The sequence below is a fragment of the Cebus imitator genome, unplaced genomic scaffold, assembly GCF_001604975.1.
Source record: "Cebus imitator isolate Cc_AM_T3 unplaced genomic scaffold, Cebus_imitator-1.0 Scaffold272, whole genome shotgun sequence".
Classification (NCBI taxonomy): Eukaryota; Metazoa; Chordata; class Mammalia; order Primates; family Cebidae; genus Cebus; species Cebus imitator.
The window spans coordinates 2490878-2508769 of NW_016107587.1; the positions used below are offsets into that span (position 1 = coordinate 2490878).

Here is a 17892-nt window from a genome sequence, read left to right on the forward strand (position 1 = left end):
TTTTTTTTGCATTTAGAACCCTTAAATTGGGTGACTTCAGGTACTTTTCCAATTGTGTTCATTATCAGTTGGAGACCAGCCAGGTCAGCAGCCATGGCCGCCCTGTTTCCGGCTCTCACGGATGGCGGGACCTGGCTGTGCCGGCTGGGAGGAGGAGGAGGCCCAGAGAGTGGGAACACCTGGGCTGCAGGGGACCTTTTACCTTCAGATCCTTGTGGGCTGTGTGTGTGTTTGGTTTTGGTTGGTAGTAGTTTTTTGTTTGCTTGTTTGCTATGAATGTCATGTCCTGGAACCTGAATGTCATGACCAGGAACACACATAGCGTAAATGGCGGAATGGGAATCCCATCTTCAAGGATGAAGGGAAACAGCCATCTCCTCTGTCCAACTGAGGTTCAAGTCCTTCCTTTTGCAAAGTGATAGCCTTTTACGAGAAAACAGGATAGGAACCATGCGTTCCAGAGGCCCCTTCTCCTTCTCTCTCGCTGAGGCTGACTCCCCTTCCCCCCCTCAAGACCACGAAGGTATGGGTGCAGGGGGTTGCCAGTGAAGCTCCTGGGAGAGCCTGCCCGGAGCTCTGCACCTTTAGAAAGATCTGTGCTCCTACAAAGTGATTCAGAAGCTTGACCAGCCCTGTTGTGGGTTCACTTGATATGTTTCGTATTCTTTTCCTGTACATTGAACACTTGTTGGGCATTTTCTAATGAAGGAAATCACCTATGTATGTAGCAGGAAGTTTAGGAGAGTCCAGCCTGGTCTTTGGAGCTGGACAGGGCTGGATTGCATCCTCTCTGTCCCATGGCTGTGCTCCCATGTATTAATAGGAAGGAGATTGAATGCCACCCGGGTTGTCAGGATTTGACGAGACCCTGCTCTGAGTGCTCACAATGAGCCTGGCATAGATCGGATGATTAGTCAATGGTAATGGAAATGGTGTTGTTGTTAATGTATCTGTTATTATTTTAAGATTTCTACTACTAATAAAATAGGATTATTCACACCCCCTGGGAGAGGGAATACCCTGTGCCTTACCATTTGTTCAGGGCCTTCTAATCAGGTACGTTCTTAGCAGGTGGACAGGGAGCTGGCTGGAGGATTCTACCTCAGACTGATTAATAAGCACTTTTTGAGAGCATTTTAATTTAGATGAGGAATTTTTTTTACATCTCATTGTTGGCCTTTTTTTTTTTTTTTTTTTTTTACGGAGTCTGGCTCTGTCGCCCAGGCTGGAGTGCAATGGCACGATCTCTGCTCACTGCAACCTCTGCCTTCCGGGTTCAATCTTGGGCTTTTTAAAAAAGTCATTGTGCCAGTTGATTTTAACTTAGATTTAGGGAGAAGGGTGTAGGAAGTCAGAAATATACAGACGTAGCAGCATGAAATCTGTGACTGTAATGGGCAGGCTCATGCCCTGCGCTGTGTGACCCTGCCATGTGTGTCCTGGCTGCCTGCCGAGCGTGGGCGGGAACGGGACCAGGCTGATGGCCACGCAGCGCCCTCCATTGTGGGGAGGGGGAGTAGTCTCTGTCATTCTCACGGAGCAGAAGCTGTTTATCAGCACCTCCTTCTCACAATCTGAGAACACTCAGGAAGGATTTACCAGGTCTTAAATTTGTTCAATTTTCCTGGTAACAGGGAATCTAAACAGAAACCAAATTAAATTGATGTTTACTCAGGGTCTATAAAGACACTCACCCGTGTGCTATGGCATTTAATCCTCAGCTCAACCTTTACATACCATCTAACCACACCCTCATTTTATAGCTGGGAAGCTGAAGGTCAAGGTGAATGCCCCGGCTGGTGGAACCTGAAGGGTGGACTCAGGATAGAGCTCGGATTTGAACTGGTGTTCATATGTTGCCATAACTTCTTCAAGGGACCACTTTACTGCACAGTCACCTAGTGATTGCATAAACAAATGGACTGCAGTTTATATTTTTGAAATTGTAGAGGTCATATTTGCACGTGCCTTATAATTTAGTCCAGTCTTTCCAGGTGTTCTTTTGTTTAATTTACACAGAGCTGGGTGACGGAGGTGTTTTAGTCTCTGCCTGGTCTGAAGCCTGACCCAGGCTTCAGAGATGGCTGTTTCCCTTTATCCTTGAACATGGGATCCCCATTCCACCATTTACTCTGTGTGTGTTCCCAGTCATGACATGCAGACTGTTCAGTTTCCTGGTTTTTCATTTATAAAATGGAATGTGTCCTATCTTTCAATGGAATGAAAGATACGAAGATGCTTTCCATCTTTCTCTCAAAGGTATCACTTGCTGATGCCTGGTCAGAGCAATGTGAGTTCAATGCCTCCTCCTTGTGGGCAGGGCCACTGACAGAGCCTCCAGGGGTGTGCTCTCCTGGTGCTCTCTGAGCTGGTGGGCAGTGGGCCAGCAGGAGCACACAGGGCCAGTGCACCCAGTTCTAGGCCCACCTGCACCTCCTAGCAGCTGCCGGACCTTGGGCAAGTTATTTATTCTGTTTAAGCTTCAGTTCCTTATAGATAAACAAGAAATAACAACATAGATCATGCTGTGAAAATTAGAGAAAATGCACAACGCACCTGCCCTGCCAATAAGAGGTACTCAGAAAACAGCAGCAGACCCTGAGGCCGATACCTTGGATGAATCCCATGGCGTATGTCCTGCCATCACGTTCCCTACCTTGCAGACTTGGTTTATTTTCAGCATTTTGTGTAGCATTTCTACTCCCAGACCCTCCCTCCCCTAGGCTTGACTTTAGGATGGGAGTCCGGGCCGCTGCAGGCGGGCCCATACCCTGTGTGCACACTCCCCTCTCCCCGCTTCTCTGTGTGCTTTCCATTGGGCACAGTTGAAACAAGAAGAAAGCCTGGCATGGGTGCGTTTTCAGCACCACACCCAAGTACCTCTTGGGACTCTGTCCCAACACGTTGTCCCAGTGTTTTCAAAAAAGCCAGCAGCCGCTGACCGTGGCAGTGCATCAGCCTGGAGCCTGGGGTTGTGAGGCACATGCTTAGAGGAGGTCCCTCCAGAGGGCTCCTGGGCCAGGCTCAGTGGCCACTGTCAGGTAGTGGCTCGCGTCTCAAATTCCAGGTGCCCACAAAGCGTGGGTTTCCCACCACCAGCAGCTCCCTGGCTGTGGAATGCCTGCCATTTCATAGTTGAGAAAGTAGAAGAAGGTGGGGGAGGCCCACGGGGTGAGGCATGTGCTGACTATACACTCCAGCTTCCTTTAGGAGGCTCCTGGCAAGGACCCGCCCTGTGTGGTCGCGGCGGTTGGCCAGTCAGCAGATTGAGGCTTGGGAGTCCCTGAATGCCAGAGCCGTGGCCATGATTAATAATAGCAGCTGAAGTTTCAGCCCTCCCTGCCCACACTTCGTTTGTTTATTTTTTGTTTGTTTGTTTTTAGAAAGTGATTTATTTAGAGAGAGAGAAACAGGAGAAGGAGAGAGAAAGAAACAGCTAACTCTCACACTGAGTGAGAGAGTCCAGAAAGATGGATTCCGGGAGAGGAAAGCAGCTTCCACAATGAGTAGAAGGGAAAAGAGAGAGAGCTGGAGTTTAGATGGGGAAGCCAGGCTTCCATGAGAGTGTGGAAAGGGACCCCAGAGGGGAAATCCAGGAGAGAGGAAAACAGCTTCCATGAAGGGAGTGTTCGTGGAAGGGGACCCAAACATGGAGTCCTTCCTGCCCACATTTTAATTCAAAGTTTTATTTTCCTGACATTCCATGTATGGAAATCAGCGCATGCAAGTCAGCGTCATCTGTTTGTGGTCCTAAGATATTCACCAGGCACCTGCTTGGCCCAAAGATGCTGCTCCAGACGGGAAGTGCAATCAATTCTTGCACTTTCTCTTTTCGTTGAATTTCATGTTGACATTTGAGCAGACGTGCAGTTTTGTTGTTGTCATTGTTGTTTGTGTGTGTGTGTGTGTGTGTGTGTGTGTTTTGAGACAGAGCCTCGCTCTTTTGCCCAGGCTGGAGTGCACTGCTCACTGCAACCTCTGCCTCCTGGGTTCAAGTGATTCTCCTGCCTCAGCCTCCCGAGTAGCTGGGACTGTGGAAGTGTGCCACCATTCCTGGCTAATTTTTGTATCTTAATAGAGATGGGGTCCACCAAGACATTCAATTTAATAGGAATTTGCTACCCTGCCCCTGACTGATGCTCAACAAATGTTAGACAGGTCTATAGATGGAAGCTCTTTGTGTAGGATGAACAGTCCAGCCTTGGGGATTTATGAGCTGAGCCCGGTTCAGCATTCATAATCATGATGAAACTAACAGTGAGCCCTCAAGGCAAGATGATTCAGAAGGTTAAGAATCCCAGAGCTCAGAATGACAGTTTGTTCTGCATGGAAAGGTAGAAATGATTCTAGAGGCTGAAGATGTTTGTTTATTTGCATTCCTTTTCATTGGTATGCTCCAGAGTATGTGTAGAACTTTGTGATCTTAGAGGAGTCTTTGTCCCTGTTTATTGTTAGTCATCTTTTGAGTACATTTATTGGCTTAGACAAATGCACACGCTCATTCCAAGGGTGTGAGGCTGGCTTCATCCCTGACTGAAAGCCTCTCTCTGCTTTTCTGCCCCGCAGTGCTACACACGCAGGGCCCTGTTGATGGCAGCCTTTACGCGAAGGTGAGGAAGAAAAGCTCCTCGGATCCTGGCATCCCAGGGGGCCCCCAGGCCGTCCCGGCCACCAGCAGCCCAGACCACAGTGACCACACCTTGTCTGTCAGCAGCGACTCTGGCCACTCCACAGCCTCTGCCAGGACTGATAAGACGGAAGAGCGCCTGGCTCCGGGAACCAAGAGGGGCCTGAGTGCCCAGGAGAAGGCCGAGTTGGACCAGCTGCTCAGTGGCTTTGGCCTGGAAGATTCTGGAAGCTCCCTGAAGGAAATGACTGATGCTCGAAGCAAGTACAGCGGGACTCGCCATGTGGTACCGGCTCAGGTCCACGTGAATGGAGACGCTGCTCTGAAGGACCGGGAGACGGACATTCTGGATGACGAGATGCCCCACCATGACCTGCACAGTGTGGACAGCCTTGGGACCCTGTCCTCCTCAGAAGGGCCGCAGTCGGCGCACCTGGGCCCCTTCACCTGCCACAAGAGCAGCCAGAACTCACTCCTGTCTGATGGTTTCGGCAGCAACGTTGGTGAAGATCCACAGGGCACCCTTGTTCCGGACCTGGGCCTTGGCATGGACCCCCACTATGAGCGGGAGCGGACTTTTGGGAGTCGAGAGCCCAAGCAGCCCCAGACCCTGCTGAGGAAGCCCTCGGTGTCCCCCCAGATGCAGGCCTATGGGCAGAGCAGCTACTCCACGCAGACCTGGGTACGCCAGCAGCAGATGGTGGTGGCTCACCAGTATAGCTTCGCCCCCGACGGGGAGGCCCGACTGGTGAGCCGAGGCCCTGCAGACAACCCTGGCCTTGTCCAGGCCCAGCCAAGAATCCCACTCACCCCCACCCGAGGGACCAGCAGCAGGGTGGCTGTCCAGAGGGGTGTGGGCAGTGGGCCACATCCCCCCGACACACAGCAGCCCTCTCCCAGCAAAGCATTCAAACCCAGGTTTCCAGGCGACCAGGTTGTGAATGGATCCGGCTCAGAGCTGAGCACAGGCCCCTCCCCAGGCTCGCCCACCCTGGACATCGACCAGTCCATCGAGCAGCTCAACAGGCTGATCCTGGAGCTGGATCCTACCTTCGAGCCCATCCCTACCCACATGAACGCCCTTGGTAGCCAGGCCAACGGCTCTGCGTCTCCAGACAGCATGGGAGTCGGGCTTCGGGCAAGCAGCAGGCTGCCTGACACAGGAGAGGGCACCAGCAGGACCCCCGGGCGTCAAGGTGAGCAGGTGCTCCACGGGAGGTGCTTCACGGGAGGTGCTCCACGGGAGGCTGACGTGTGATGAGAAATCAGCCTAGTAGGTTAGCTTTTGGCAAAACCCACAGAGGAGAGGGAGGGACACTTCCCTTGCAGTTTTGAGTCTCGTGAATTTTGGCCTAGGATCCAAATGCTGTCATGTTGCCATGGTCCTTTGGTAGCAGACTGGAGGGTGGGAAGAACCAGACAGAAAGCCTGCTGTTATGTTAACGTCAGCACAGGGGCAGGGACAGCATGCAATCTGCTGGAAAAGGCTGGCCATGCCTTCACTGCAGAATGGGCCTAACAGTGAAACCATTCTCCCTTCGTGAAAGTTAGTGGATTAACTAAGGAAGCATACTTACCTCTGCCCCTGTGGTGTAGGTCAGGGCTTTGTGGAAGAATGCCAGTTACTTCAGTGGGGCTGAAGGTTGGGGATCAAGAGGACTGCTGAGCCCTGAGACAGCTTTGGCACATGGAAGTTATTAAGCAGTCATGGTGTACAACGTGTCGGTGCTGGCCATGGTGGTGTGTGGAGACTTTTTATGGAAGACAGCAGCTGGGCAGAGGCCTGGGCTCCGCAAGAGTTTCTACCATGGAGAGCAGCTCAGTGATGGGAGGGGTTTGGGGAGCAGGCTTGGGTGAGGGGGCTGAGAGCTGTGGCAGCACCCAGAACAATGGAGCCAGGTGCGGGGCCTCCTGCGGATGCCCCAAAACCAGGTGGGGGTTATGCTAACTGCAGGGAGGCCAGGACTGCACGTGTCCTTTTCCCCTAAGGCTGGCGGTTTAGAAACCGGCACAGGGCCTTTGTGCCTAGCTTTGAGGCCTGGGAAGAACCAGGACTGGCAGTGGTGGACAGACAGTGACCTTTGCCTGGTTCACCCCAGCACTGTGTCGATGTAATGGGGCATGCTACCTATTGGGACCAGGTTACTATATAGTATTCTTCCTGTTGGTGAGGCATGAAGACTGAGAGGACCAGAGAGCCGGAAGTAGTCAGGTCGGCCAGGGAAGACAGCAGGCAGAGAGGGGTGCTGGAATGGAGTGGGGGTGTCTCAGGTACGGGCCTGTGTGGGCGAGGGGTGTGGGAGATCGTGCCGTCTGGAAGCTCCTGCACAGAGGTGCACGCCAGGAGAGGACGGCCAGGCTGTAGCTACAGGAGGTGGAGAGACAGAACTGTGTTCTGGGAGTCCTGGTACTGATATACATGGACCAAAGGAGGACCTTGGGCCGGAGAATGTGGCATCCGTGTGGTGCTAGGCCTCCCACATTGGCATGTTTTGGTGTGTTGGTCTCTGGAGGCCGCTGGCTCCTTAGAGGGGCCTGCCTCTACAAGTGAAGATCAGAGAGGTAAAGGATGAGAGAACATCACTGGGTGACGCCGTGCATGTGATTCCCACTGTGTGCTGGTAACACTGACGAGAGATGCTGCCATTTATGCCAGCGTGGTTCTTGGTTTGGGTGTGCTGGCCCACTCATCTTCCTAAGCATCCTGGCTGCAGGCACCACACCAGTCCCTGCCTTACAGTCATATTGATGGAGGTGTCAGTACATGGCCCACCCAGGTTCACATGGGACCTGCACAGTAGAGTAAAAGTTAGTGCCCTATGGTGTGGACCCAGTGTCTCCATCCTCTTTGGAGTCACACCTCAGGTGTGGGGTGGCCTGGGGGAAGGAGCACACACTCTGTAGACGTTGGTCCTGGCTTCAGGTCTGAGTGTTCCCTGGGCTGCCTGAGTGACGCAGGCAGGTAAAGGGCAGTGTTCCTGTGAATTTCTCTTCACTCTGTCTTTGAAAAGGAAACCCTATCCCAGCGCATGGCCCAGGGAAGGTTTGAAGAAACGCTGGTCCACATCCACCTCTCACTTACTGGGGGAGTGACTGAGCAAATGGCTGGCATTCCAGCTTGCCTGAATAACTCTGACTTTGTATGTCATGAACTGGGAGTTTGCAGGAGCGAGGAGAGCCCCCTGTGTATAGATTGTTGGCCTTAATGGCAGAGCTGTATAGCAACCACAGCACCACAGCAGAGGTAGCAGTTCCTGAGTAATAGGTCCAGGTTGATGCATTAAACAAATATATGGGAAATTCTGAGTTTACAAAAAAGGCTCCAATGGGAACAAAACTATGTGCAATATTACACCAGACTTACTTCACCAAACCGTGTTAAAAGAAATTACTTGGAAACATTAAAATCAGAAGTCTTATCTCCTGGATTACAATCTCGAGTAAGAAGAGGACTCCATGGCTTAGGTTAACATATAGTAGTCTCTTGAGGTTAATATGTCTTCCAGCTGATTGAATTCAGTCCTTAGTGATACCCGATTCTTGCTTCAAGGAAGCAATTATAAGGCCTGGAATTTTAGAAAGCCACATCATATGATCCACCCTCAGATTGGCTGTTTTTAAATTATTTGGTAAACTCATTACTTTAATAACAAATTTTGATTTTGATTTTAGATCCTCTTTAATTCCTTTTATTATAAAAGTTATGCAATTATCATTTTGAAGTTTAAGGACTTTCATATCTCAACAATAGACCAGTAAAATTCAGTGCATACTTGGGTATTAACAGTATAAATTTAAAGTATGTATTAATCTATTCATGTTTGACATGCATCTTGGGCTATTTGTCATTTTTTTCATAGCTTTAGAACTAAAAAGATGTCAGAAGATTAGATATAAACAAAACTGGATACCAGTCTCCCCAGAGCTTTTTAAAATTGGGAAGTGGCCTTCTTGTAGGAATCCTGCCACACATGAGCAACTGTTCGTAAGCAGTGATGAGTGGCCACTGAAGGGTTAGCCACAGCATTGGGAATAGGGCAGAGTTCGGGAACAAGCAGAGCCATGCCCTTCCTGGGAGCTCTGCTTCCTCTTCCAGGACGTGTCTTTTGTGCTAGGCAAGCACCAGGCTGGGAGATGGAGCAAGCCTTAAGACTTGTACTTCATTTAGTGTAAAAAGCCTGCACAGTGTGGAGGTGGTCTCTAAATAGACAGCACCGCAGGGTTTTGGATCTCAGTCCAGAATTTTCGGACCTGATAGAAACCCCATTTTAAAAATGCTTACTAGGGTGAGGCAGGCAGATCACCTGAGGTCAGGGGTTCAAGACCAGTCTGGCCAACATGGCAAACCTCCGTGTCTACTAATATTACAAAAATTAGCTGGGGGTGGTGGCGCATTCATGTAACCCTAGTTACTCGGGAGGCTGAGGCAGGAGAATCGCTTGAACCCAGGCGGCCGAGGTTGCAGTGAATGAGATCACACAACTGCACTCTAGCCTGGCGACAGAGCAAGACTCTGGCTTTAAATTTTTTTTTTTTTTGGCTTACTTCTGTAGCTCCAGGCACTGCAGCTAAGAGGGAAGGAATCGTTTCTTTCCTCCCTGGCGGGTATAGAAAACAGTGGAACTCTTTTGATTTTAAAATTAGATTTCAGTGTTGACACTGATGATGGTGATGACCCTGATGATGGTGATGGTAATGATGGCAATGGTATGGTGATGGGGATGATGTTGATGGTGGTGATGATGTCGATGGTGGTGATGGTGATGACGACAGTGATGATGGTGATGACTGTGATGACGGTGATTATGGTCATGGTGATGATGTTGATGACCCTAGTGATGGTGATGATGTTGATGACCCTGGTGATGGTGATGATGGTGATGACTGTGATGATGGTGATTATGGTCATGGTGATGATGTTGATGACTCTGGTGATGGTGATGATGTTGATGATGTTGATCCTGATGATGGTGATGACTGCAGTGATGTTGATGGTGGTGATGGCAATGATGACTGTGATGATGGTGATGATGTTGATGGTGGTGATGCTGTTGATGGTAATAATGATGGTGATGGTGATGATGGTGTTGATTCTGATGATGGTGATGATGGTGATGATTGCAGTGATGTTGATGGTGGTGTTGGCGATGGTGACCATGGTGATGGTGATGATGTTGATGGTGGTGATGGTTTGGTGATGGTGATGATGAGGGTGATGACTATGATCGTGGTGATGCTGTTGATGGTGGTGTTGGTGATTGTGATGTTGATGATGTTGGTAATAGTAAGAGCTGTTACGCTGAATGCCTACACTGTTTTAGGTACCTTCATCTTCTCTGACTCTGCACCCCATGGCTATGCCCTAATTTCACTAAACTCACACTCTTCCACTAGCCAGCAAACCTTGAGGGAAGTACCCATTACTTTTTGTTTCCCCCTAGTATGCAGGGAGAGCTTGACATATGTTTGTAAATACAGGGGCCTGGGACTGTGTTTACATAATGTTTGTAAATACGGGCGGAACTGCAAATGATCCTTTCCAGACCCGGATTGCTCTGCTGAATGGGCACAGAAGGGAGATTTATCGCTGGACAATGTTTGACCACCCACAAGACCAGAGAGAGGCCATCTAGAGGTGGGGTATCACTGAGACCCGGGTGCTCTCTGTGCCAGTGAGCACAGTTCTGTGTCCTCCTTGTAGGATGGGTGGTATGCAGGGAGTTGGTTTGGGGCCTTTTGCTCACTACAAGGGCCTGCCAGCCATGGGGCCGTGCTCCCTCAGTATGGTCTGACTTCTGCTGCTGCCGAGCTCACTGTCCCCGGCCCACTCTGGCTCTCCCTTGGTTTCAGCCTGTATGTGGTGTGTTTTTTGGATTATACCCTTTTAAGTGGGGGAAGATGTCAACTGATGATATCCCAGTAACGAAAGAAATGACTCAGCCTGTGAAATTCATGATTCTATGGGTGGCAAAAAGCCAGTTCTGCGTTTCTTTCTTTTTTTTCTTTTCATACCTTGAGGGCTCTTTGCTTCGTGTTGTCAAAATACTTTATTCATGTTACATCAACCTCCACCCCGCCATGACAGGAACCTGGCAGGCCCCGTTCTGCTTGCAGACAGCGCCGTGGCATTCCCGCCAGGCATTTAATGTCCCTCCCAGACTCGGCATCTGCTCTGTTAGTGCTAACCCATGGCTGATAACCTGTGCATCCTAAAGAAAGTTCACAGCAATGGAAATTGTCGGCTTTTAATAATTGATCGTGGAGAGCCCACTGATTAAATTGTGTGCTAAACCCCAACCAAAGGAACCAAATGTGAAGCTGGAAGAGCACCTCAGGGTTCAGAGAGCAGCTCACCTGCAAGCTCACAGCCTCACAAAGTGGAGGCATGCAGACCATCTCCCCTCATTTCAACTCCAGAGTTGGGGAGATGTGTCGGGGGTGCTCAGCCAGAGCCTCTCATCCAGGCCTTGTGGGGCAGAGGGATCCTTGCCAGGCAGATGGTCTGGAGGAGAGGTGGACTGGGAGAAGGCATGGTGTGCCGGGGAAGTTCAGTGCCGAGGAGTGAGGCTGGAGATGCAGACAGGCCACAGCGTGGAGGGCCAGGATGCGGGCCAAGGAATATGGCTCTTCCTCAAGGGCAGAGGCGAACCTCGGGGTCTTGGGCTGGGCCCTTGCTTGGTTTTTTTGCAAGGACACTGTCTTACCAGAAGAGAAGGCAACTCGAAGGTGCACTGAGCCTGGGAGCTCCATTAGGGGCCCAGAGACAATTGAGGATGGTGTTTGGCAGGATGGGGGTGCCATGGGGTGGCACTGGCCTTCAGCTCTGCAGAGAAAGAGCCTCAGGAGGAAGAAAGGAAGGAAGGGAAGTGAGTAAGTGGGCTCCAGTGCTTAGGCCTGTAGCAGCTGGACACTGGGAGAATGAAGGGGCTTTGGATTTGGCTGTTAGTGATCTGGGTAAGAGGGTTTCAGAGCCATGCTAGGGACACAGGGAACCCACGGTACTTTCTGAAGGTCCAGGTGTTATTTCTGTACTGTGTGTTATAACTGAGGAGTCCCCAGTTATGGCTGTCACCCCGCCAGTGCCGGGTCCCGGAGCATGGGGGAAGACACCAGCACGCACATCTGTGGTGGAGTTTGGAGGAGTGACCGCAGCACCAAGCATAGACACTCCCAGAGCCCTCCGAGGACTTGGGCGTCAGCATGAGACCAGGGCTCATGCCAGCACCTTCACCTTTTAGGGGCTGTCTCTTGATGATCACAGTCAGCCCAAGGTCATTTTTTCTCTGAAAGGCTTCCCTTGGCTACCACCCACTCCAGGAAGCTGGATGAGGTCCCAGGACCCAGGTCTTATAAGAATGACATCCTGGTACTCGCATCAGAGAATCAGGATAAAGGAAGTCTGGGAGCTAAGGAGATGTGTCCATGAGGGACTCTTGCTCTTTCTTTGCTGCCACAGGCAAAATGAGGCTTTTTCTCCACTGGTGAGCTTCGGTCTCTTGCGGTGGTAGAGAGAGATGGGATATTTATGTGCCTCAAGAGCTCTAGAAAGAGATTCTTGCCCAGGGGTCAGGACTAGACACAGCTCCTCTCTCCCTTCAGACCCTGAGACTTTAGGGCTGTGGGTATGGACAGGCCATATGTATGTGAATGCATATTTAATAACCGAGTCAGCCCACTGCACTAACAGGGAGCTCTGTGGGTTTCCAATTTGGAAAACATTTAGGATAAGAAACTCCAGTCTGCTCTGGGAAACTGCCTTTGCAATTACTTGCTTTTATTGCATAAAAACAACTTTGAAATTTTAGAGTTGATGAATCATTTCCATTTGCCCCAGAGACCCTCACTCTGCAAAGCAGGGGGACTTGGTGTCCCACCCTGCCACCTTGATGGGTGCTCTGAAGACACTGCTGAGAGGCCAGGGCCATAGAGGAGGAGGTGCTGTCTGGGCCTTTAAGGTGTGGATTCCAGGCCACTTCCTGCTCAGTCTACACTGCGAGGGACAGCCACAGCAACGGATCTTCACTGGCTCAGTAACGCTTCTATAACATCTTTAATCTCCTGGGCGAGAGTAATGCCATCTTTATTCTCCTGAGATGAAAGTCATAGCTAGTATAACCTCCTTAAGCACATATTAAAAATTAAATTTAACACCCAAACATGTCAAGGGAGAAGTAAAAATAAAGTAATTAATAATAAACTCATATTTTCATTTTGAGATGAAAATCTTTGATCTGGCCCACACTAGAAAACAGAAATCATCCTTCTAGTTTTTAAAAACATATTTTTTATTGTGGTAAAATACACATAACATAAAATTCAGCATTTTAATCATTTTTAAGTGTACAGCTCATCGACAGTAAGGACATTTAGATTGCTGCACAACCACCATTACTATTTAGTTTCAGAAATTTTTCATCATCCCAAAGGGAAACCTCATACCCCCTGAGGTCACTTCCCATCCACACGTTCTCCCCAAGCCCCTGGCACTCACTCATCCCCTCCTGTCCCTGGGGATGTGCCTACCGTGGACATTTTGTGCCTTTTGTGGCTGGCTCCTGTGATGTGGTATGTGATGTTTTCAAGCTGGATGTGTTATGGCCCATGTGGGAACTTTACTGTTCATGGCTGAGTAATATTCCACAGCAGGGATAGACCACAGTTTGTTTAGCCCCTCGACGGAGACTTGGGTTGCTTCCACCTTTGGCCTTGGTGAACGGTGATAATGTGATCATGGGTGTGCCATGTTTGTCTGAATGCCTGCTTTCAGTTGTTGGGGTGTTGCCCAGGAGAGGGGTTGCTGGGTCCTGTGGCAGCTCTCTAACTTGTTGGGGAGCTTCCCCACTGATGCTTGAAAGTCGTTTGGCATCACCAGGCCTCTGGCATGTGCCATTTGTCTCCAAAGCTCTGCCCGAGCTGCACTGGAATGGGCTGGTCTGCGTGACGCTAACCGCCTGAGTCCTGGCTCAGGGGAATTGCTAATCTCTGGAGTCCTAGATAGGTGGTGGTAGAATTCTCTCCCTCTGTCACGGTGGAGCAGTTAGACAGCTCCACGGTCATGGGAACATAAAGCAACATGGTTTTTTTCAGTCATGCCACATGTCCACTGCATTGTGGCTTGACGGGGGCCTCAGGACCTGGGATGAGGGGGGAGCCCTCAGTGTGCACCCAAGGCTGCCCACACTCCCGAGAGCACTCCCGGCTCCCACAGCTGCTGCCAGAAGTTATCGCCTACAGCCTTTGTCACAGTTCATCAGTCGGGTGGACCCATGGCCACACCTGTGTTCAGCGCAGCCCATGTGGCCCTGAAGGTCGACAGCTGTTGTGTCCCTCCGAAAGGCATGGGGTGGTGAACACCACGTTGATTAAAAGATGAAGTGTTTGGGGAAGAGACCAGGAGGGTCACGTGATGGGGGTGATCCAAAAAGAAAACCAATGTACTTAAACAGGCAGGAATTCAAGTCCCTGTGGGTGGGGCCTTTGGGGCTGGGGAGCGTGTGAGGAAGAGGGGGTTTGCAGTTTTTTGCATCTGCACGTTAGGTTACAGTCAGCTTCTAAAACGCAGGGGTATTGCTGACATTCTGATGTAGGAGTGCTTTGTATTTTTGACATATCATTTCCCTTTTAAATGTGTCTTTTTAGAAGAAATGCCACCACCTAGCATGAACTTCAGTGTTTCCCAGTGGAAAGAATTTTCAATTTTGCAATCTAAAAAACGGGATTCCCTCCCTCCACCTTCTGTTACAGCTTTGCCGGCGCCCACCTGTTCTCTTAGAATCAGGGTGAGACTTGGAGACAGCTCGATTGAGGGAGGGCACTCTTGGGAAGGGAGAGCTCTCGCCTGGGTTGGTCTTGATATGTCAGTCAGAACCCTGCTTAAGGATTTCCTGACACATTATGTTGAAAAAAAAAAAAACTTTAAGTTACCCAGCTTGTTAAGGCTACGCCCTCCAGGTGGAAGGGGCTGGTCAGTCAGTCCTGTTTCAGTTTCGGGAGAAGGCTCCTCAAACCATTTCTGGGAGCATTTCAGCTGGGAAGAGTGTTGGGGCATCCTTGTCATGACACCTTGCCTCCTTTTACACACTGTCTTGAAAAGATTCGTGGGTGCGTGTGAATGAGCTGAAGTCTGGATGCCTCAAGCTCACCGTGAAGCAGTCTTTGCCCGTTACTTGTTTTCACTCCTAGGAATGCAAGGGAGCTTCCAGAGCCTATGAAGCACACCTGTGGGACGTCACGCTTCCTTCCTAGAATCACATCAAGATAAAGCAGTAGCTCATGGGGACTTTACCTGCTAGTGCGCAGATAGAAATGAAAGAAGGCGTGTTTTAAACTAGGTAATATTCTAGCATGTCATGAGTTTTCATCTTTTTTTTTTTGAGATGGAGTCTCGTTCTGTGGCCCAGGCTAGAGTGCAGTGGTGCGATCTCAGCTCACTGCAACCTCTGCCTCCTGGCTTCAAGCGATTCTCCTGCCTTCAAGCGATTCTCCTGCCTCAGCCTCCTGAGTAGCTGGGATTACGGGCGTGTGCCACTATGGCCAGCTAATTTTTGTATTTTTAGTAGAGACGGGGTTTCACCGTGTTAGCCAGGATGATCTCGATCTCCTGACCTCGTGATCTGCCCGCCTCAGCCTCCCAAAGTGCTGGGATTACAGGCATGAGCCACCACGCCTGGCCTGTTCTTTTTATTTTTTAAATTTATTTATTTATTACTTGAGACAGGATCGCATTCTGTCACACAGGCTGGAGTACAGTGGTGTGATCATAGCTCACTGCCTCCTTGACCTCCTGGGCTCAATTGATCTCTCGCCTCAGCCTCCAGCGTAGCTAGGACAACAGGCATGTACCACTGTGCCTAACCAAATTTTTTTGAATTTTTTTGTAGAGACAGGGTTTCATCATGTTGCCCAGGCTGGTCTGGAACTCCTGGGCTCAAGTGATCCCCCTGCCTCGGCCTCTCAAAGTGCTGGTATTACAGATGTGAGCCACTGTGCCTGGCCCCTGTTTTTTCTATGATTTAATTAATTAATTTATCATTGTATATATTTAAGGTGTTTAACATGGTATTTTGTTATACCTATACGTAGGGAGAGGATCAGTACAGTCAAACAAATGGACATATCCACCATTTTACCCAGTTACTTTTGTGTAAGTGTACCTACGATCTACTCTTTAATCAATATTGCATCCTGAAAGTTTACTAAGGGAGTGGATTCCATCTCTTTTAGAACAGTGGTTGGACATATTAGCTGCATGTTGGAATCACCTGGGGAGCTTTAAACATGCAGATGCTAAATATGTGAGTGCCTATTTCTACCTCGGGAGGGTGGCAGATTGAATTGGCACTGGTGGGGGCCTGGATGTCAGACTTGCTTTAAAAACGCCCCCTAAATAACGCATTGCGAATTCAGGGTTGAGACCTGCTATGATTCTTTAGCTTGGTTGTGTGTTGGAAATACTAAGGAGTTTTTAAAAATATTGACACCCAGGTCTCACCCCTGGAGGTTCTGACTTCGTGGGTGAGGCTCGAGCTTCAGGATTTTGGTGATAAAATGTGGACAGCTGCCTTTGACAACCACCGTTGTATATTTGCAGTCTTACCTTAGGTGCATGTCCCAGCTTCCTGGAGAGCGGCCCTTGGCTCATTGAGGCTGGAGCGTGCCACAGGCTGGTTCTGATGAGAGCAGGATTTGTGACCCTGCTGTGGAATTTAGAGGACAGCCAACAGTCACGTATCAGTTACCAGAGGCCGAGGCAGGAGACCCCATGGGCTGCCTCCCACCTGGGTGGTGGCTTTATTTCACCTGCATAGAGTGGGCTACGTGCACCCATAGTGGAGAGAATTTGGTGACATGAAGCGTCTGAGTGGGCAGCATGGTGGGTGTCTGCTCCTGTACATTTGACCCATCTTCCTTCCCCTTTCTCTTCCCACTTCCCGGCAGAGGCTCAGGGCCTGAGATCTACCACGCGCTGGCAAAGATCAGTTTCCAAGAAACATTCTGAATGACAGAACTGAATCACAGTTCAGGGTCAGCATAACTGCGGCCTTATCAATCAGGATGTGTTATTTCACACTCTCAGTTAGTATAGTTAATGGGGAGTTCAGTGCATTTGGACAAGGTGGAAAGTTGCTTTGTGGGTGTTAAAAATTTTAAAGCATTTTGTGGCTAAGTGATCTGAGAAGCCCTATCCTGCACTTCAGACTGCTGAAGGGTGAATTGGTGGCAACAGCGCTGGCTCCCAGGCCGGGCTGAGTTCAGTCCCACGTGTGTTTAGTGCAGCACCCAATGTCTTGACCTGAGTCCTTGATTCTCCAGGGCTCTGATGGCGATGCACCCCCTTCTCATGAGGCCTCCGGGCACCCCCAGAGAAGGACTGGCTTTCCTGCCCTTTCCTCAGAGCACATGAGGATACCCTGTCAGGACCGCCCTCCACCCTGTCTTGTTGGCTTTGGTTAAGGCGTGTCATCGGATACACCTGGGGCCAAGGCCACACCATCCCCGACTCTCACTGTGAGGCTGGAATGACCGAGCATCCTCCTGCCTCCCAGGCCCAGGCTCAGTGTCCTTTTGCACCCTGTGGTGAATGCCAGCTCCTGCTGGGCGTAGCGGAGTCTCAGGTGACCCAGCACAGCCTGCTGGCTGGGCAGCCCTCAGCACGTTTCCTTATCTGTCTGTGATGCCAACCCCACCTATGAATAACAGTGAGTCTGCTAAATGAGGAAATGTCCTGGTCTTTGGGAGTGGCAGTGCGGGGGACTCTGGGGCATGTGTCCCATTTTACACTCGAGGTCACGTGGTTCCTGAGGCCGTGGGTGGGTTGCACCCAGTTTCTGGAGGAAAGGAGGCTTGGGTGAATCCATCTGAATGCCCAGTGTAGGGACTGGCCAAGGAGGTGGGCGGCGTCCAGTCACGTGACCTTTGGAGACCATGCTGCCCTGTCATGCATTGGTGGACAATCACGGAGAAAAGAGGGTCACAAGACTGTGTAAAGAAGAAGCCGCTGCCTGTACCTCCCTTCACAGAGACCCCGGCTGCATGAAAGGCTGCACATCACCTGCAGATCACTGGGGTCTATATTCACTGGGAGCTCAAGGGGCCTGAGATTTCTGCACTGAGTACTCACAGCCTTTGTAAGGAGAGGATGTACAGTTTGTTTTGTTCTGTTTTGTTTTTGTTTTTTACTGGCTGGGGACCAGCAGGGAAGCTGGGGCAGCTCTTCCCCATCACCTGGGCCTTAGCCCGGGAGCAGGGTGGGCACAGGTGTGAGA

General features: G+C 50.2%; 1 protein-coding gene across 5 annotated transcripts in view; it reads left to right on the top strand.

Moving 5' to 3' along the window:
* The window catches only part of TNS3 (tensin 3), a 315575-nt gene that overhangs the window by 224794 nt on the left and 72889 nt on the right, over positions 1–17892 (top strand). For all 5 annotated transcript variants that reach the window (XM_017500856.2, XM_037728608.1, XM_037728609.1 and 2 more), the window contains one exon: positions 4567–5823. In XM_017500856.2, coding sequence (XP_017356345.1) covers positions 4567–5823 — 1257 coding nt within the window. The remainder of the gene's footprint in view (positions 1–4566; positions 5824–17892) is intronic.